This window comes from Dendrobates tinctorius, unplaced genomic scaffold, assembly GCF_039654945.1.
Source record: "Dendrobates tinctorius isolate UK_male_01 unplaced genomic scaffold, ASM3965494v1 ptg000095l, whole genome shotgun sequence".
In the NCBI taxonomy this organism is placed as follows: domain Eukaryota; kingdom Metazoa; phylum Chordata; class Amphibia; order Anura; family Dendrobatidae; genus Dendrobates; species Dendrobates tinctorius.
The window spans coordinates 27,910,615-27,928,562 of NW_027361763.1; the positions used below are offsets into that span (position 1 = coordinate 27,910,615).

General features: G+C 46.8%; 1 protein-coding gene across 2 annotated transcripts in view; it reads right to left on the reverse strand.

Annotated features, from left to right (window-relative positions):
- Window positions 1–15,647, reverse strand: part of LOC141098788 (homeobox protein not2-like) — a 49,014-nt gene extending 33,367 nt beyond the window's left edge. Inside the window, exons 1-4 of one of the 2 annotated variants that reach the window (XM_073586774.1) lie at window positions 15,122–15,647; window positions 14,669–14,862; window positions 13,867–14,462; window positions 10,379–10,556 (exon numbers count right to left, since the gene is read on the reverse strand). In XM_073586774.1, coding sequence (XP_073442875.1) covers window positions 14,295–14,462; window positions 14,669–14,862; window positions 15,122–15,599 — 840 coding nt within the window. In that variant the 5' untranslated portion in view covers window positions 15,600–15,647 and the 3' untranslated portion in view covers window positions 10,379–10,556; window positions 13,867–14,294. Of the gene's footprint in view, window positions 1–9,915; window positions 10,557–13,866; window positions 14,463–14,668; window positions 14,863–15,121 lie in introns of those variants that run through there. The other variant, XM_073586773.1, reaches the window with a different exon arrangement.
- Window positions 15,648–17,948: the final 2,301 nt, after the last annotated feature.

The following is a 17,948-nucleotide window of genomic DNA, read 5'->3' on the forward strand; positions in this document are numbered from 1 at the left end:
ATCGTCTGGCTCCTCAAGGCCTTGAAGGCTTACTTTTCTAGGAGTTAGCAAACCGCTTTTAAAGCCAGAGGTGCAGGAAAAAGTTTTGGCTTACATTGCTGACTCAGCCTCCAGCTCTATCGCCTCCTCTTCTGAAGTTGTAAAAAGTAAAAGAACTGAGTCGTCATTGGAGGCTCATGTTCATGAACCACACCTTTCCTTGTGTCCTTCACCCCAACCAAGATTGAAGGATGACGCAGGCCATACTACTGATTACTCCATGGAGCTGTTTTCACATACCATGCCTGGATTATCAAGTCAAATGGTGAATTACCCAGGCCAAGATGAATCTGACATGGAGTGCACTGATGCACAGCCGCTGATGGATGATTCTGCTGGTACATTCACTCAGAGCACTACATTGTCCTCGCAGTGTACAGAGCCAGATTCTGACCCTGATGAGACTCAGGTGCCCCTTCCCACACACTATACCACCATACACGGTGACACAGAGGAAGGTGCACATGACATTGAAGAGGAGGTGATGGATGACCCAGTTGTTGACCTAGATTGGCATCCATTGGGGGAAGAGGGTGCTGCTTCCAATAGCTCAGATGAGGAGCATCCACAGCAGACATCGACATCGCAACAGCTGTTATCTGGCAGGCCCCGAGCACTCCAAAGACAGGTTCCAAACATCAAAAGAGTTGCTGGACAGCTTGTCCAGAGGGTCAAAAGATCACAGCGTGCTAGGCCGCAAAATGTCTGCCAAAGTAGGAAGAGTGCAGTGTGGCACTTTTTTGAACAAAATCCTCATGATCAGGCCAAGGTTATCTGTAAGAAGTGCGCAAAGACCTTTAGCCGAGGGAAAAATCTGAAAAGTTTGAATACCAGTTGCATGCTTAGACATTTAACCACCATGCACTTGCAAGTGTGGACACAACACCAAACCTCAAGTACCACATGTGCAACTGATCACAAAGAAGGTAGTCAGCAACGCTACATTGTTTCCCCCACTGTAAGCCCACCGGTCAGCACAGCAGCAAATGTTGAGGTGTCGTTGCAAGGCCACAGCAGTCAGGGAATCCCACTGTTATATCAACGAAATACTGAATCTAGGCCATCAGAAAGAACACCAAGTCCATCACCATCATCAACCCTCTCTCAGTCCGCCTTGTCCACCACTACTTCCACCAAATGCAGCTCTAAAGTCCAGCTCACCCTCCCAGACGCTATGAGTAGGTCAAGAAAGTACTCAGTCTCTCATCCGCGTACACTGTGTTTGAACGCCCACATTGCCAAACTAATCTCGTTTGAGATGATGCCCTTTCGGTTGGTGGAAAGCGCAGCTTTCCGCGAACTCATGGCCTATGCAGTACCACGCTATGACCTACCCAGTCGCCACTTCTTCTCTCGCAAAGCCATCCCAGCCCTCCACCATCATGTGAAAGACCGCATTGTCCATGCACTCAAGCAGTCAGTGAGTGGAAAGGTGCACCTCACAACTGATGCATGGTCCAGTCGGCATGGCCAGGGCCGTTACGTGTCCATCACTGCGCACTGGGTTAATGTGGTGGATGCAGGGTCCACAGGGGACAGCGGTGGTGGGACAGTGCTGCCAAGCCCACGGTATAGGAAACAGTTGGCTGTAGGTGTTCGACCCTCCTCCTCCTCCTCCAGAAGCGAAAGCTCGTCCACAGAGCGCAGTCGTACGAGCACTCCATCTGCAGCTGCAGCTGCCACTGTTGCACACGAGGTGTCCCCCTATCGAGCAGGTAGTGGAAAGCGTCAGCAGGCTGTGTTGCAGATGATGTGTTTGGGCGACAGACATACCGCCGAGGTGCTGGCCGAGTACTTGAAGCGACAAACTGAGTCATGGCTGGGCCGTGTACATCTTGAGGCAGGCAAGGTAGTTAGTGATAACGGCCGTAATTTTGTGGCAGCCATAACCCTTTCAAAACTCAGCCACATACCTTGCTTGGCTCACACCTTGAACCTGGTGGTGCAGTGCTTCCTCAAAAATTATCCGGAGTTAACAGCCCTGCTCCAGAAGGTGCGAAGACTGTGCGCGCACATCCGCTGGTCGCCTGTACACTCCATTCGTATGCAGAAGCTGCAGCGATTGCTCCACCTTCCCAACCACCGCCTCATTATCGACATTGCAACAAGGTGGAACTCCACCCTGCACATGGTTGAGCGGCTGTGCGAGCAGAGGCAGGCCATAATGCATTTGTGTGAGGATACACGGCCAGGCACTTTGAGAGCAGACATGGAGTTGACAGGTGTGCAGTGTTCGAAGCTGAAAGACCTCTGTAAAGTCCTTCAGTGTTTTGAGGAATGCACATGGCTGGTAAGCGCAGACGCCATCCTAAGCATGAGCATCCCACTTATGCGTCTGCTCATGCAAACTTTGACGCACCTTAAGGAGCAGGCGTCTGCAGCCAATGTTGACGAGGAGGGAATCCTTGATGACATTCACCCATTGGCTGCTCAGGGACCTCTCCTGGACGAGGTGGAGGAAGAAGAGGAGGAGGAGGATGATGATGGGGATGATTACTTAGGGGAGGAGGATGCATCTCGTGGGGCAAGTGAAAATGTTGGCGTGGCAAGTTCTGGTACAGGGTTTGTGCGTGACTGGAGGGATGTGGATTTGCCAGAAAGTGCTCCACCAACCAGCACTCGCAGTGCATCATTGACACCAGGAACATTGGCCCACATGTCAGATTATGCCTTGGAGATCCTAAAAAGGGACCCCCGCATTGCCAAAATGATGAACGATGACTACTGGTTGGCCAGCATCCTGGATCCACGCTATAAAGGCAAATTACAAAACATCATGCCACAGGAGAACCTTGACCTAATATTGGCTAATAAACAAGCAACTCTGATAAAATCGGTTGCTTGAGGCATTCCCAGCACACAGCAGTGGTGATGGTTCTCACACGAGCCGTACGGGCCGGGGGCAGCTTGGCAGAGGTGTTCGTGGTGTACACAGCAGAAGTGCCGTTGGAGACAGGGGTTTCATGACAATGTTGTGGACTGATTTTTCAAGTACCGCTCACACAATTGGTAATACTGCATCGATGGAAAGTGACAGGAGACAGCAGTTGTCAACTACGGTTACAAACTACTTTTCCTCCCATATCGATGTTCTCCCACACAGGTCATTCCCCTTTGACTATTGGGCCGCTAAACTGGACACCTGGCCTGAATTGGCACAATATGCCTTACAGGAGCTCGCTTGCCCAGCTGCAAGTGTGCTATCGGAAAGAGTCTTCAGTGCAGCTGGATGAATCCTGACAGAAAAAAGGACCCGTCTGTCAACCCAAAATGTGGATGATCTAACCTTCATTAAAATGAACCATGCATGGGTTTCCAAGGATTTGGTCCCACCTTCCCCTGATGACACATAGGGTGACAGAAAAATGGCCTGCTTTGGTCCACCTCTTCCTGGGACTTGACCTATTTCACCTTTTGCATCAGCTGAATGTCCAACATCAACATATGCCACTTTCTAAAACTCTCTAACTGTGCTGCCTCCCCCCCCATGGCCGGGGTCACCACCTAGCGCACGACACCGTGCGAGTGCCGTTGCCCTGGACAGGTGGGTAGGCCGACTCTCGGGCGCGGGCCCTGGTACAGGGTCCCTCATAGTGCAATCAAGTGTCTCTGACGGTGGTGGTGCACACCCACCGTCAGACACATCGCCGTACTATGAGGGGCCCAGTGCCAGTACCGACGCCCACGAGTTGGCCCCCCTTGCTTGGGCAGGGCCCCAGCATATGCAATCTTTACCTCTCCCTGCTCCTCCGCTGTGTAGTCTGGGCCGTCAAATCCATACTGTGCCTGACACCGTCTGAGCCTGCCTCCTGATGTATAGACATATATTTTGAATGTGTACACTATGCTATCCATACATGATTATCCGGGGATACGGTACCCTTTTTCACCTTTGTGCAATCACGTGCAATCCATACTGGGCCTAACACCGTCTGAGCCTGCCTACTGATGTATAGACATATATTTTGAATGTGTACACTATGCTATCCATACATATTATCCGGGGATACGGTACCCTTTCTCACCTTTGTGCAATCACGTGTAATCCATACTGGGCCTGAGAATGGCTGGCAAGTTGTTAAGCAAGCTACAGCACCTGTGGTTTGCACACGTAAGTTTTTCATTTTTTCAGGAATGACGGTTAGGCCTAATTCCGGAATTGCGGTTGACCTGCACTTACTGGGAAATCATCGTTCGCGGGTAATAATTGTAATCACAGATCCCCATCACTAACGTTGTTCAGCGTGTTATCTGCACCTGTAAGCGACAAACGCTGGCCTTTTCAGTGTAGCGCACATGCAGCCAGGGTCGGACTGGGGTGTCTAGGGCCCACCAAGGGAATTAATTTTAGGGGCCCACCTACAGTAATGTACAACTCAACATTTAGGCTTTGAGACCGCAGAATTACACCATGGGTTCTTTTGCCGTATATCCCACGCCAAATCTGCATCATTTCAGCATCCTAATTCTACTAAAAGCTGCACCGTTGTTCATATGCTGCAGATCTTTCCGCACTACGATTCATTTAATCCTTTAGGGCCGCAGGCCTGTTTTCACCTTAATGCCCAGGCCATTTTTTGCAAATCTGACCTGTGTTACTTTGAAGTTAAAAAGTGACCCCATTTTGGAATCTACACCCCCAAGGATTGACGTAGGGGGTATAGTGATCACTTTGTCCCAACAAGAGTTCCATGGTAGATGCTACACAGCCCAGCCAATCGAAGCATTCGTATCTGCAGGGGGGGCTAAAATTCGCCCGGACCAGTCCGGCAGTGTTGCTGCCTGCCGGTCTTAGCGGCAAAAGCCTCCCGGTACCCGTGCGATTAGCTGCCCCAATAGGCAGCACAGGTCCCCAATAGGCAGCATTGGTCCCTATAGGCAGCACAACTCCCCAATAGGCAGCACAGGTCCCCAATAGGCAGCAAAGGTCCCCAATAGGCAGCACTGGTCCCCAATAGGCAGCACAGGTCCCCAATAGGCAGCACAGGTCCCCAATAGGCAGCACAGGTCCCCAATAGGCAGCACAGGTCCCCAATAGGCAGCACAGGTCCCCAATAGGCAGCACAGGTCCCCAATAGGCAGCACAGGTCCCCAATAGGCAGCACAGGTCCCCAATAGGCAGCACAGGTCCCCAATAGGCAGCACAGGTCCCCAATAGGCAGCACAGGTCCCCAATAGGCAGCACAGGTCCCCAATAGGCAGCACAGGTCCCCAATAGGCAGCACAGGTCCCCAATAGGCAGCACAGGTCCCCAATAGGCAGCACAGGTCCCCAATAGGCAGCACAGGTCCCCAGTAGGCAGGCACAGGTCCCCAGTAGGCAGGCACAGGTCCCTAGTAGGCAGGCACAGGTCCCTAGTAGGCAGGCACAGGTCCCTAGTAGGCAGGCACAGGTCCCTAGTAGGCAGGCACAGGTCCCTAGTAGGCAGGCACAGGTCCCTAGTAGGCAGGCACAGGTCCCCAAAAGGCAGGCACAGGTCCCCAAAAGGCAGGCACAGGTCCCCAAAAGGCAGGCACAGGTCCCCAAAAGGCAGGCACAGGTCCCTAGTAGGCAGCACAGGTCCCCAATACGCAGCACATACAGACAGTAACTCACTGACCCGGCGTTGGCCTGTGTACCAGATACCAGGGAGAACCCGCTGAATCCCACCCCTGGGCAGGGCCGGCTCCAGGTTTTTGAGGGCCCCGGGCGAAAAAGTCTCAGTTGGCCCCCCCTTAACACATACCATGACTCATGCCGTGTGACATCTGTGGTGACGGCCAAAAATGGACTTGTCTCCATGTGGATCACACGGACACGCAAGTGATCCACATGGACACTCGCTCTGTGGCAAAACACGTTCATGTGATGGAGGCTACTGATTAGTAGTGTACGCATGAAAGAAAGAAGAGAGGGGAAATAAAGAACAGAGAAAGAAAGAGAAAGAATGGAAGGAAGGAAGAACAGAGAAAGATACAGAGAGAGAAAGAAAGAAAGAACATAGAAAGAAAGAACATAGAAAGAACCAACAGAGAAAGAAAGAAAGAAAGAAAGAAAGAAAGAAAGAAAGAAAGAAAGAAAGAAAATAAAGAACAGAGAGAAAGAGAAAGAAAGGGGGTAAAGAAAGAAAGAACAGATAGAGAAAGAAAGAGGGGAAAGAAAGAACAGAGAGAAAGAAGAAAGAAAGAAAAAGAACAAAGAGAAAGAAAGAGTGGACAGAAAAAAAGAACAAAGAGAAAGAAAGAAAGAAAGAAAGAAAGAAAGGAGAGAGAAAAAGAGTTGACAGAAAAAAAGAACAAGGAGAGAGAAAAAGAAGGAGGGTAAAGAAAGAACAGAGAGGTAGAGAGAAAAAGAAAGAGAGGAAAGAACAGAGAGGAAGAGGGGAAAGAAAGAACAGAGAGAAAGAAAGAAAGAAAGAAAGAAAGAAAGAAAGAAAGAAAGCAGAGGAAAGAGAGAACAGACAGAGAGAAAGAACAGAGACAGAAAGAAAGAAAGAGAACAGAGAGCGAAAGAACAGAGAGAAAAAAAAAAAGATTAGAGAGAAAGAACAGAGAGAGAAAGAAACAGAGAAAGAAAAATTCTATAAAGATACTATAGCAGCCCAGCTCCCATTGTAGTTCCTACCTGAGCCTCCTGGTGCAGGACATATCATGATCCGCTCACATGGCCGACATCCCCGATTCCAAGGCGATCTCGCTGTCCGCTGTCAGAGGAGGACACGGTGATGGATCTGAAGCATTCCCTGAAGTGCCTCCATGGTTCCGTCACAATCTCCTACTGAAATGACCTAATTTCTGGTCAGCTTCCAGCACATCACTTCCGGCAGAACGGTACGTGCAAGTTTTAAATTGCTCCTTGGGGGTCCGCTGTGTACTCCTGTGTCCCGCGGGGAAAGTAAGCTCCCGGCTGGGGCAGTCTCTCTCTCAAAATCGGGACTGTCTCGCTGGATCCGGGACAGTTGGGACTCGGGAGGTATAAATGCTCCCCACCATACACCTCGTACACGCACGGCTCCGCTTTGTATGCCTCGTACACACACGGCTCCGCTCCGTACACCTTGTACACACGCAGCTTCACTCCGTACACCCCCGGCTCTGCTCCATAAACACACGGCTCAGCTCCGTACATCTCGTACACACACGGCTCTGCTCCATACACCTCGTACACACGCGGCTCCACATCGTACACACACACGGCTCCGCTCCGTACACCTTGTACACACGCAGCTTCACTCCGTACACCCCCGGCTCTGCTCCGCTCCATAAACACACGGCTCAGCTCCGTACACACACGGCTCCGTTCCGTACATCTCGTACACACACGGCTCTGCTCCATACACATCGTACACACACGGCTCTGCTCCGTACACCTCGTACACACATGGCTCTGCTCCGTACAACTTGTAAACCCCTCGTGACCCCACCCAAGAACACACACGGCTCTGCTACATCCACCTTGTAAAACCCCTCGTGACCCCACCCAAGAACACACACGGCTCTGCTACATCCACCTTGTTAAACCCCTCCCTGACCCCACACAAGTACACACACGGCTCTGCTACATCCACTTGTTAAACCCCTCCCTGACCCCACTGTCCCACACATAAACGTTACCTCATCCATCCAGACCAGCACCATAATGAAAAGCGACCAGCACAGCAGAGTCCTGCAGCCACCCTGATCATGTGACCCGACTCCTCCCCTCCTGTGACCTCATCACAGGTCCTGTGCTGGCACCGCACACAAGATTACAGCCGAAGGAAGCGATGATCATTGCTGGCTGTAAGGGGCTGCGTCACTGCGTGGGTCCCTCGCGGAGGGCGCAGGATGGGGTCAGTACATGAGGGGCGTGGCGGCGGCCAGCGGGTATCCCAGTGACTTGCCCGGGTGCTGACGCCGGCCCTGCCCTGGGTACGAGCAACCAGTGAGTGACAGTGACATTCGGGGGCGGGGCCCACCGAGGGATCCAACGGTACCTCGGTGGGCCAGTCCGAGCCTGCATGCAGCCACGGACATGTAAGGGCATGACACACCAGTTATTGGCCAATCTCATGTGCCAGAGCCTCACGTGTCACTCTAGTAAGCCGGACTCGGACCGCGGGGCATGACGGAGTCTCGTTCGTTAACGGAATTAAGCTTGCAATGTGTGCATCTGTTCTGTAGCTGGCATGGTTGAGGTTTCCCAGGTGGAGTCGAATTAAACCGTAGGCTCCACTCCTGGTGGTGCCCTTCTGGACATTCCTTTAAGGTTCAGCTTTGCAACCATACTGCCCACGTAAAACAAACACTTTGCCTTCATGAACGCTGTTTGGAGGGTCATGACTCGTGGGAATAACGCCGCCCAAACAGTTAACCAGATTTCCCGCATCATGTTCCCACATGCTTTATGCATCCATTAGCCCTCTGTGTCTGTACTGTCACACACTTAACATTATGGCTGGTCCATACAATCAGGGCAACTGTTACCACCCACCTCTCGTGTCTACCTCTTTCCTCATAGACTGTAAGCTTGCGAGCAGGGCCCTCTTTCCTCTTGGTATTTGTTATAATCTACTGTATGTGATTATTGTTATGCTGTAATGTCTATTGTCTGTACAAATCCCCTCTGAAATGTAAAGTGCTGCGGAATATGTCGGCGCTATAAAAATACAATTTATTATTATTATTATTAACCTGCTAGAGAGATCCTTCGTTGCTCCCAAGCATGACATCACACTCCCTAGGAGGAAGGTAATGCCACTGTGGCGACCGTACTCCTGGAGGCGACACAAGTGCACTGATGCCCAGCCACTGCTCGATGAATCTGCTGGTATATTGACCCAGACCACTACATTCCCCTCGCACGCTACACGGCCTGAATCTGACCCTGATGAAACTCAGGTTACCCTTCCCATATACAGTTCCATCTTACACGGTGACAAAGAGGAAGCTGCAGATGAAAGTGCAGGTTCGGCCCACCCGCCATCAGACACACCACCGTACTATCAGGGGCCGTGCCAGTGCCATCGCCAACGAGTGGGCCCCCCCTGCTTGCTCAGGATCACAGCACTTGCAAGGTTGAAATACTGTGCAGTGAGATGGAAGATGGGAACGACGAGGAGTCTAGACTAGTACAGGGATTCCCTAGCGAGGAGACTTATTTGATTGTTTTCAATGTTGGGACAGCAATTTTTGGGGAGCACTATACTCTGGAGAATGATAGATGGGGCCCACCATACACTGGAACATTCCAAAGGTGGACATCAGACACTGGAGCAGCATTTACAGGGCCCATTATACACTAGAGCATTAGAAATGGGGCCCATTATGTTTGGAGCATTATTTGGGCCCATAAGACATTGGAGCTTCATCCATGGGGACCAACATATACTGTAGCATTATGTGGAGCTGATCATATACTGTTTCAAACATTATATGGGACCAATGATTCTGTATGGAGAAATAGATGGGCCTTGTCATGAGATGTAAAAAGTGAAGTATTTTTCATTGTACTATACCGCTATTTCTCTGCCGTATCGGAGCATGATGAGTTGTGGTATGTGTTAAAGGGGCGCTCTTTCGCCCAGGGCACATGAAAACCTGGAGCCAGCCCTACCCCCCCACAACTTTAGCCAAATAACCCCCATTTTTCAGTGCGTAACTTGCATTATGAAGTTAATTAAGGTTGACAAGCTTAAGTAAGAAGAATTGATGCTTTTGGCATTCAAATGGGCACTGTAGGTGTGTTTCCTGTCCTCCTCTCACTGCCGACTTTTATTCCCCATTGACTTACATTGGGTTTCGTGTTTCGGGACGACCCCGACATTTCCCTATAGTCGGCCGATCTTGCTCGACACGACTTTTGGAAAAGTCGGGTTTCACGAAACGTAACTCGACCCTAAAAAACCAAAAGTCGCTCAACTCTACAAATAAGTATATTTAACAAGTGTGACAAGTCTAACAAAGCACGTCTTGCAATAGTAACAAAAACACAGCACATTATGGAATGATGCAAGTAAAGCAAAACTAACAGAGCACTTCCTGCAATAGTAATGAATGCACAGCTCAATATAGAAATGTCCAGAGTAACTGAAGAGCGGGGCACAACCGCTAATATAAACCAGTCCAACAGTAATATAACGCAGGTGTATACGAGGCACTATACGAGGGGCGATCCAAAAGTAATGATAATCGGTTATTTCTATTGCACACAGAAATTAAAATAAAATGTTTTCTTCTCTGTTAGGTACCCACTAGTCCAGGAAAAAAAAAAATCACTTAAATAGGCCACGATTCCCGGGAGCTACATTCATTTGAATATGAACTGCCAAGGAGTGAACATCAAAATGGAAAAAAACGAGCTCAGAGCTGTCATCAAATACCTCGGCTTGAAAAAAATGTCTACCAAAGACATACACAGCGACTTGGTGGAAACATTGGGGGACTCTTCTCCATATTCCACAGTTGCACGCTGGGCCAAGGAATTTAAGCTGGGAAGAACATCGACGGAAGATGAACATCGCGAAGGACGCCCATCCTCTGCACCCCATCTTTACTTTACTGGAAAAAAAAAAAAAACAGAAATGTAGAAATTTTTACAAATTTATAAAAAAAAAAAAAAAAAAAAAAACACTGAAATATCCCATGGTCATAAGTATTCAGACCCTTTGCTCAGACACTCATATTTAAGTCACATGCTGTCAGGGCCGGTTTTAGGCAAAATGGGGCCCCAAATGGTAACATATTGCACATCACACAAAGCATTTCGGTTGTAGTTACATGCGTTGAGTTCAGGACGTTAAATGAGTGTGATCGACAATACTGAAGTCATTCGACGCTTGTTTCCCGGACTCTTTACACCAACAAAGAATGATGGGAACAGAACCATCACTATTAGATCAATCTGTCCCCGTACAGTATCATGTTATCAGCAGTACATCTACAATTTACACTGGCGATGTGCTGCTGAGAACAATGAGTTTTGTGCCAGCATAAGCAATCACTTGATGAACATGCAGCATTTTGCTTGTTTAGTGTAATACACCCCATAGTCCTCCATATATTATAATGTGCCCCATAGTCCTCCATATAGTATAATACACTCTCCATAGTCCTCCATATACTAATACAGCCCCCATGGTCCTCCATATAGTATTATACACTCCCTAGAGTCCTCCATATATTAAAATGTACTCCTAAGACCTCCATATAGTATTATACACGCCTCATAGTTCTCCATATACAACAATACACTACTCAGTCCTTCATATAGTATAATACACTCCTCAAAGTGCTCCATATAGCATAATGCACCACCACAGTCATCTCTGTGGTACAATTCACTTCCCATAGTATAAGGCACAACATAATTCTTCATATAGTATAATGTATTCCCCATAGTCGTTGATATAGTGTAACGCAGCCCACATACAGTATAATACAGCCCACATGTAGTATAATGCAGACACCTCATAGAGCATAATGCAACTACCCCACAAAGTATAATGCAGCCACTCCACAGAGTATAATGCAGCCCCACCATAAAATGTAATGTAACCCCCATAGAATATAATGCACCCCCATATAGTACAATGCTGCCTCTCCAAAGAATTTATGGTAGCCCCCTCAGAGTATAATGAAGCCCCCTTCACAAAATATAATGCAGCCACCCCATAGAATATAATGAAGCCCCCTTATACAGTATAATGTAGCCCCTCCATAGAATTCAATATAGCCCTCATCATAGAGTATAATGCAGCCCACATAGAATATAATGTAGCTCCTTCATAGAATATAATGAAGCTCCCCCATACAATATAATCTAGCCCCCCATAGAATATAATGCAGCCCCCCATATAGTATAATGCAGCTCCCTCAGAGTATGATGCAATCACCCCTCATAGAAAATTAATATAATACACAATAGAATATAATGTAGCCCCCCCAAGAGTATAATACAGCCTACCTCCCCACAGAATATAATGTAGCCCCATCAAAGAGTATGATGCAATCCTCCCTCATAGAATATAATACAGCCCCCACAGAATATAATACAGCCAACCTCCCTATAGAATATAATGTACCCTCCCATAGTACATAACACAGTCTTATTGATCGCACATTATTGCACTTTTTGTTCAACGGTATAATAATAAAGCACTGTTTTTTGCTTTGTTTTTTATTTTTATTTTTTAAGGGGTTCGCTAAAGGGGTTAACTAGTGGGACAGTTATATAGGGCGGGTCGTTACGGACGCGGTGATACTAAATGTGTACTTTTATTATTTTTTTTTTTTCTTTTATTTCCAAAAAATGAATTTATTAGGGAATTTTTTTTTTTATTTAGCGATTTTTTTATAAATTTTTACACTTTTTTGTTTACTCTATTACATTGTCCCGGGGGGGGGGGGGGGGGTGTGTGGGAACGACAATACTGTGAAGTGTCAGACCGCTGATCTGACACTTCACACAGCGCTGTGGCAGATCATCGATCTGACAGGCGCTGCACAAGGCTTCCTCATGCCTGCGCTCTGCAGGCACTGAGGAAGCCGCCTCCCTGCAGGACTCCACCGCCATATTGAATGCAGGGACCTGCAGGGAAGGAGGCCCTCGCAGCAGCGCTGCACATCGTGCTGCTGCGGGGGTCGCAGGAAAGAACGGAGGGAGCCCCCTCCCTGCCGATGCTTCTCTAAACCCTCGGTACACTGCAATCATATTTGATCACAGTGTGCCAGGGGTTAACTTGCCTGGGGCAGTCCGTGACTGCCCCTGAGACATAGTGGCGGGTGTTTCCTGTGATAATCAGCTGACACCCGGCCGCAATCAGCGGCGCCCCCCCGGGAGCACTCTTGATCGTGATGCCGTAGTATCCTGTCCCCGGTCATAGAGGCCCTTGTACCGTGGACGGGATAGTACGTCAGATGTCAGGAAGGGGTTAAAGAAATATATTGTGTGCTGATATAGCTGTAGGAACTAAAATACCTTCAATGTCTCCAATTTTTTTTTTTTTTTTGGGGTGGGCGTGTGAGGGAAGTAATAAAGTATATTACACGGATTTATAACTTTACATACGCTGATCAGTAATTAAATTGAAATAATGTTTGGTTAATCTTTAATGTTTTTAGGATTAAGAGTAATATAATAAGATACATGAGAACAAATGCTAAGACTAGAGAATGACCACAGAGATAATTTAGTAATAAGAGCATAAAAAAAAATATTTATTCAATGGTTTTAAATAAAGACCAGTATAAAACATGTGAATAAAATAATGGCCTACATACAAATATAAATTACAATAGTCCTTCACGAGCCACCATAGGGGCTGAGATGTTATGACAGGACAGGGGATTGGCTGAACAGTCTCCAGCCAATCAGAAAGCGGGGAGGGGGTATTTATATTTCATAGCCAGTGCCAAGTCCCCCAGTACTGCTAGTGTTAAAGGCCAAAACTTGAAGAAATCGACAAATCAGGTCAGAATAAAGGGCAAAACCAGTAACACAGTTACTATAAAGGACCACAGTAAGAAGAGGGACAAATCATATACACTGCGCCTTATTTCCCGCCAATTACTCAGGAAGATCTTTGTTCAATAACCAAACCCCTGTCCTAAAATTACACCTCAAACAAAAAGTTTAAAGACAAATTTTCATTTATGGAAGATGGTAGAAGGAACATAAAGTCGCCCATCAATGTTCTGAGATGTTCAAAATCGGACAACCAGAGTGTCATCCAAGCTCTAAGAGGTAGACAACATGTATGAAGATGAATACGTCACACGACTCTTGCTTAGAGTGTTCATGGTTGAAGGACAATTAGTGTTAGGTTTTTACAAAGGTGATTCAATATTGAGAAAAGGAAACAGCACTCACCATTGCTTCGTAAAAATGGTTAATGTCCTTTATTCCATGTAGCGGGACAATCCTTTAACATGCAGGAGGAGCGGGGAAGTGAAGACAGACAACAGCCGTGTTGCGCCTATCCCAGCGCTTCTGTGGGTCCAAAGCCTTTGTGCACAAAGTGACTAGTTCATTGGGTCTCATTGTCCAGAGTATTTTTTTGTCAAAGAAGGATTTCTTCATCCTGTAGTAGTCCTTAGAGTCCTCCAAACTTAGGCAAGAGTCAGACTCGGTGGCTCCCCTGACCCAAGTTTAACAGCTCCATAGAAATGCATGCTACCAAATGCAGATCGGGAGAGCCACTGGCCAGTCCAAATATTGCACCGCTATCCCCATCTGAGTCTTATTACTGTCTGACTCTTCCTTAATGGTCAAGAAAAAAAAAATAAGTTGTTGGAGATTTATTGCATTACATCCACCTCATCCTCTCCTTCAATCTCACTCTCTTCTGTGGTATCTGAGGCTGGTGACTGTTTGGGAAGAACTCCAAACTGGGACAGTTTAGCCTTCTTTTGTTCTAGACTTTGTTTCCTCCACTTAATGCGACGGTTCTGGAACCAGACCTTCACCTATGAAAAAAGGAGAAGATATTGTTAAGAAATGGGATCTAAAGAAAGGGAGAGACTCTTTAGCTACAGCACAGTGACCCTTAAATTATACATTTTTTTTTTTTTTTTTTTTTTTAACACAGCACAAATTCTCAGTTAAAAAAAAAGCATTGCCAAACAAAAGGGCCCAAATTGAGAACAAGCAAAGCTCATATGCCAGTTCTTACCTGGGTTTCTGTGAGGCCAAGTGTGGCAGCGAGGTCCACTCGTTCTGTCCCCACCATGTACTGCTGCTTTAGGAAGTCTTTCTCCAGCCTGTCGAGCTGATCTGGAGTGAAGACCGTCCTAATCCTCTTCAGTTTGGAGGGTCCTATCTTGCAGGGCAGAGATCCTATGGGACTGTTGGTGAAGGATGTATATCCTGGAAGAAGCAGAAGGTGGTGCTGTTACCACAGGCAAGAAAGAAGGAAGGAGCGCTCCTAGGGCTGGAGCGCACAGAGCTACAACTTCTACAAGTGAGATCCAAGATAACTATTCTGATGTGAGAAATACAAGTATCAGTAAAAAATCTGAATAAAAACCCACATCTCTCCTGATCTAATTTTTGTAAAGATATTATTAGTACCAAAATTAATTATTAGATAAAAAGTAATATAACAAGATGAGGAGTGTGGACTCACCTCTGTGGCTGCACAGGGGGTACGGACATCTGCATCCTCCACTGTGTGGTCTGTAATGCTGCTGGGGCTGGACATAGCCGGGAAAGGCTGCAGGTTGGCAGAGCCACACTGGAGGGTAGGACATGGCCCCATAGGAGTCACCATAGGGTGCAGGGGGCATCTGCCAGCCGGGTTCCTCCAGAATCACCCGGGGAGCCCGTCTGTCCTTCCTGGATAATATTGAGTCTATATCAAAGGCGTTCCTTGGTCTCGTCTGGTCCTGAATGGCCGCTGGCACAGCAGGAGCCAGAGCCAAGTGATGGTCAAGCCCTGAGAAGATTGAAGTAGGCTGCATGATGGCTGGGAGAAGGGAAAGTATCCTCAGGTGGTGAGAAGTTCCAGGAGCAGGTGATCTCTTCTGGAGAATGTAGGGTCCTGAGCTCTGAGCCTCCTTATATCCAGATCTGGGCTCTGTGAAATGCAAATACACTATTAGCATGCCAATAGCCCAGAGCAGAGATCAGCACTGAGAGTGGAGGAGTGGGTTTGGCCCACAGACCCCACTCTGCCCCCGAGAGGAGAGGAAATGGCCAAAGGGCAAAGCTTCCTACAACCTCCCCCAGCTGGACCCAAAATCCAGGGGGCAAAAGGACACCTGTAATGAATCCATAAATAGCGGGAATCGTGTGATGAGTGTAACTATATATCTCCACGTGTCTATATACCGACCTGTGATCCACCCGTCCACGGGGCGCAGGATTCTGTTATCTGCTCATCTATGTATACAGCTCTTATTTAGCTGGTAGTTAATGGATCTCATATTTCACTGATTATCCACTTATCTATGTATCTAACGCTACATCTCACATATCTGATATCAATGAATAATTGGAATCAAGTGATGTGAGAAGGAGATGGAAATATATCATCAGTGTCTGTGTATCCAACTCTAACTGATATGTATTTATCTATATCTATCAATTTCCTCTTTATCTGCTTATCTATCTTCACCAATAGATAAATACTGATTTAATAGATAATGTGTAGGATGTGAGCACAATTTAGAGAATTGCTTTAAAAGGCTAATTAATTATTATTATTATTACCGCCTTTCTCAATCATTTCCTGATGACATCAGATAAATTGTATATGATTATCTCCAGATCTCCGGCCCCCGCTATCAGTAGCCGCCTAATATCCTCTGAGGGCAGCGCCCCCGTGTGTCTCCATATCTGCTGTTCTCGCCGGTCCTGGTAATTACAGAGAATTGCTCTAATGATACATTACACTGAGGAGAGATCCCCAGATCTCAGGAGATCTCCAGGACCAAAACACCGAGCAAGAGGCACAAAGTCGCTTTCTACATTGATGAGGAGCGAAATGTGTAATAACCGGACATTAGACAGATCCATAATGATCTCCTCTCTGCTGCCAGGGTGGGCTCTCCTGGGGTCATACCGGGGTCCAGCTCCGAGCCCCTTATATTAGGGATTCATAAAGGGGAGCGATGGATAGATTTCTATTTACATGCAGCTATATGTATTTTTTTCATTTCACTTCATCTACTTCCATCTTTTCATTACAAATTGAATTCTAGCAAAGAAATGTATTATATTGTGAATTTTTTTATTTTTACATTTTTGATCCTTTATTTTGTCAGGTTGAGCAAGAATTATCCTCCTTTATTCTTGATTATATAATCTTGAACAATATAACATTTGTTTTTTTTCCCCTCTATCTTACAAATTCATTCAATGACTTTAAAACTACAGTTATTTACAATTTTTGTGTTCCATTATCGTTTTTTTTTTTTTTTTTTTTTCCCAATTTTACATGCATCAGTGACAGTTTACCAGTAATTTAATTTACTAGTTTTATCTTTGTTCCATGTTTGCGCCTTCATTTTCATGTCCTTTAATCTCTATTACATTTTATTCTCCATACAATGAGGTGTGATTGGACAATTAGAGGAGATCTGATTCATCAGTGTCGTCTTCTTCTCCTGGTCGGTGTCTGCTGTTTCTCACCTCGGCCGATACTGAGGACAATCTCAGTCACTGTAAGAGATGAAGATGGCGGCAGCTCCGGTGTCTCCAGCCCAACAATCCACATTTGGTGACAGTTCCTCCATTGTTCTGTGGGAACCCTTGTGCTCCACATATTTTTCTCAGTTTGACATTTTTCCTTCCTCTTATTCCAGTTTCGATCCTTTACAATCTGATTATTCCCATCATGAAATCACTTTTTCCTTTATCTAAGCTGCGGTTCTCCTAAGATGTCAGCGGTCCCTAATCAGATCTCAGCGGTCCTCCTCAGATCTCACTGAACCTCCATGGATCATCTCTTCTGATATTTTGCAATCATTCTTTTCATATATTATTCCCATCAGTCCCATGGGAGACTCAGGTAATGGTTACATTTCAGGGGGTCCGCCCTTCTTCTCCCCCTAACACCGGGGCATGATCTGAATTAGTATCGGGAATTGCTGCACTTTGTCCCCCATTAGCTCTGTGGACTTTGTTAATTGATTTCACTTAAAAAGCTGCAGAATTTCACCCTGTGGTAACGACGTGGGAAATGTAGCACCCGGTAGTGAGGAACACAGAGGGTCCCCCTATGCTGGGGGTCTGGACAAGTGACATGGGGCTGTGACCAGGGCCGGGACACTCGTCAGTGTGGGTGATGGACAAGAGTCCACACAGCTGTACACCATCATCATCATTGCGTTCCCGCCTTTCTTAACACATTAACCCTCTGACTGCAGGAGAGCTTTGGGATTTCCTATCAATTGATTGTAAAGTGGAGTAAGGAAAAAAAATGCAAAATATCTATTTTGATGACTAAAATA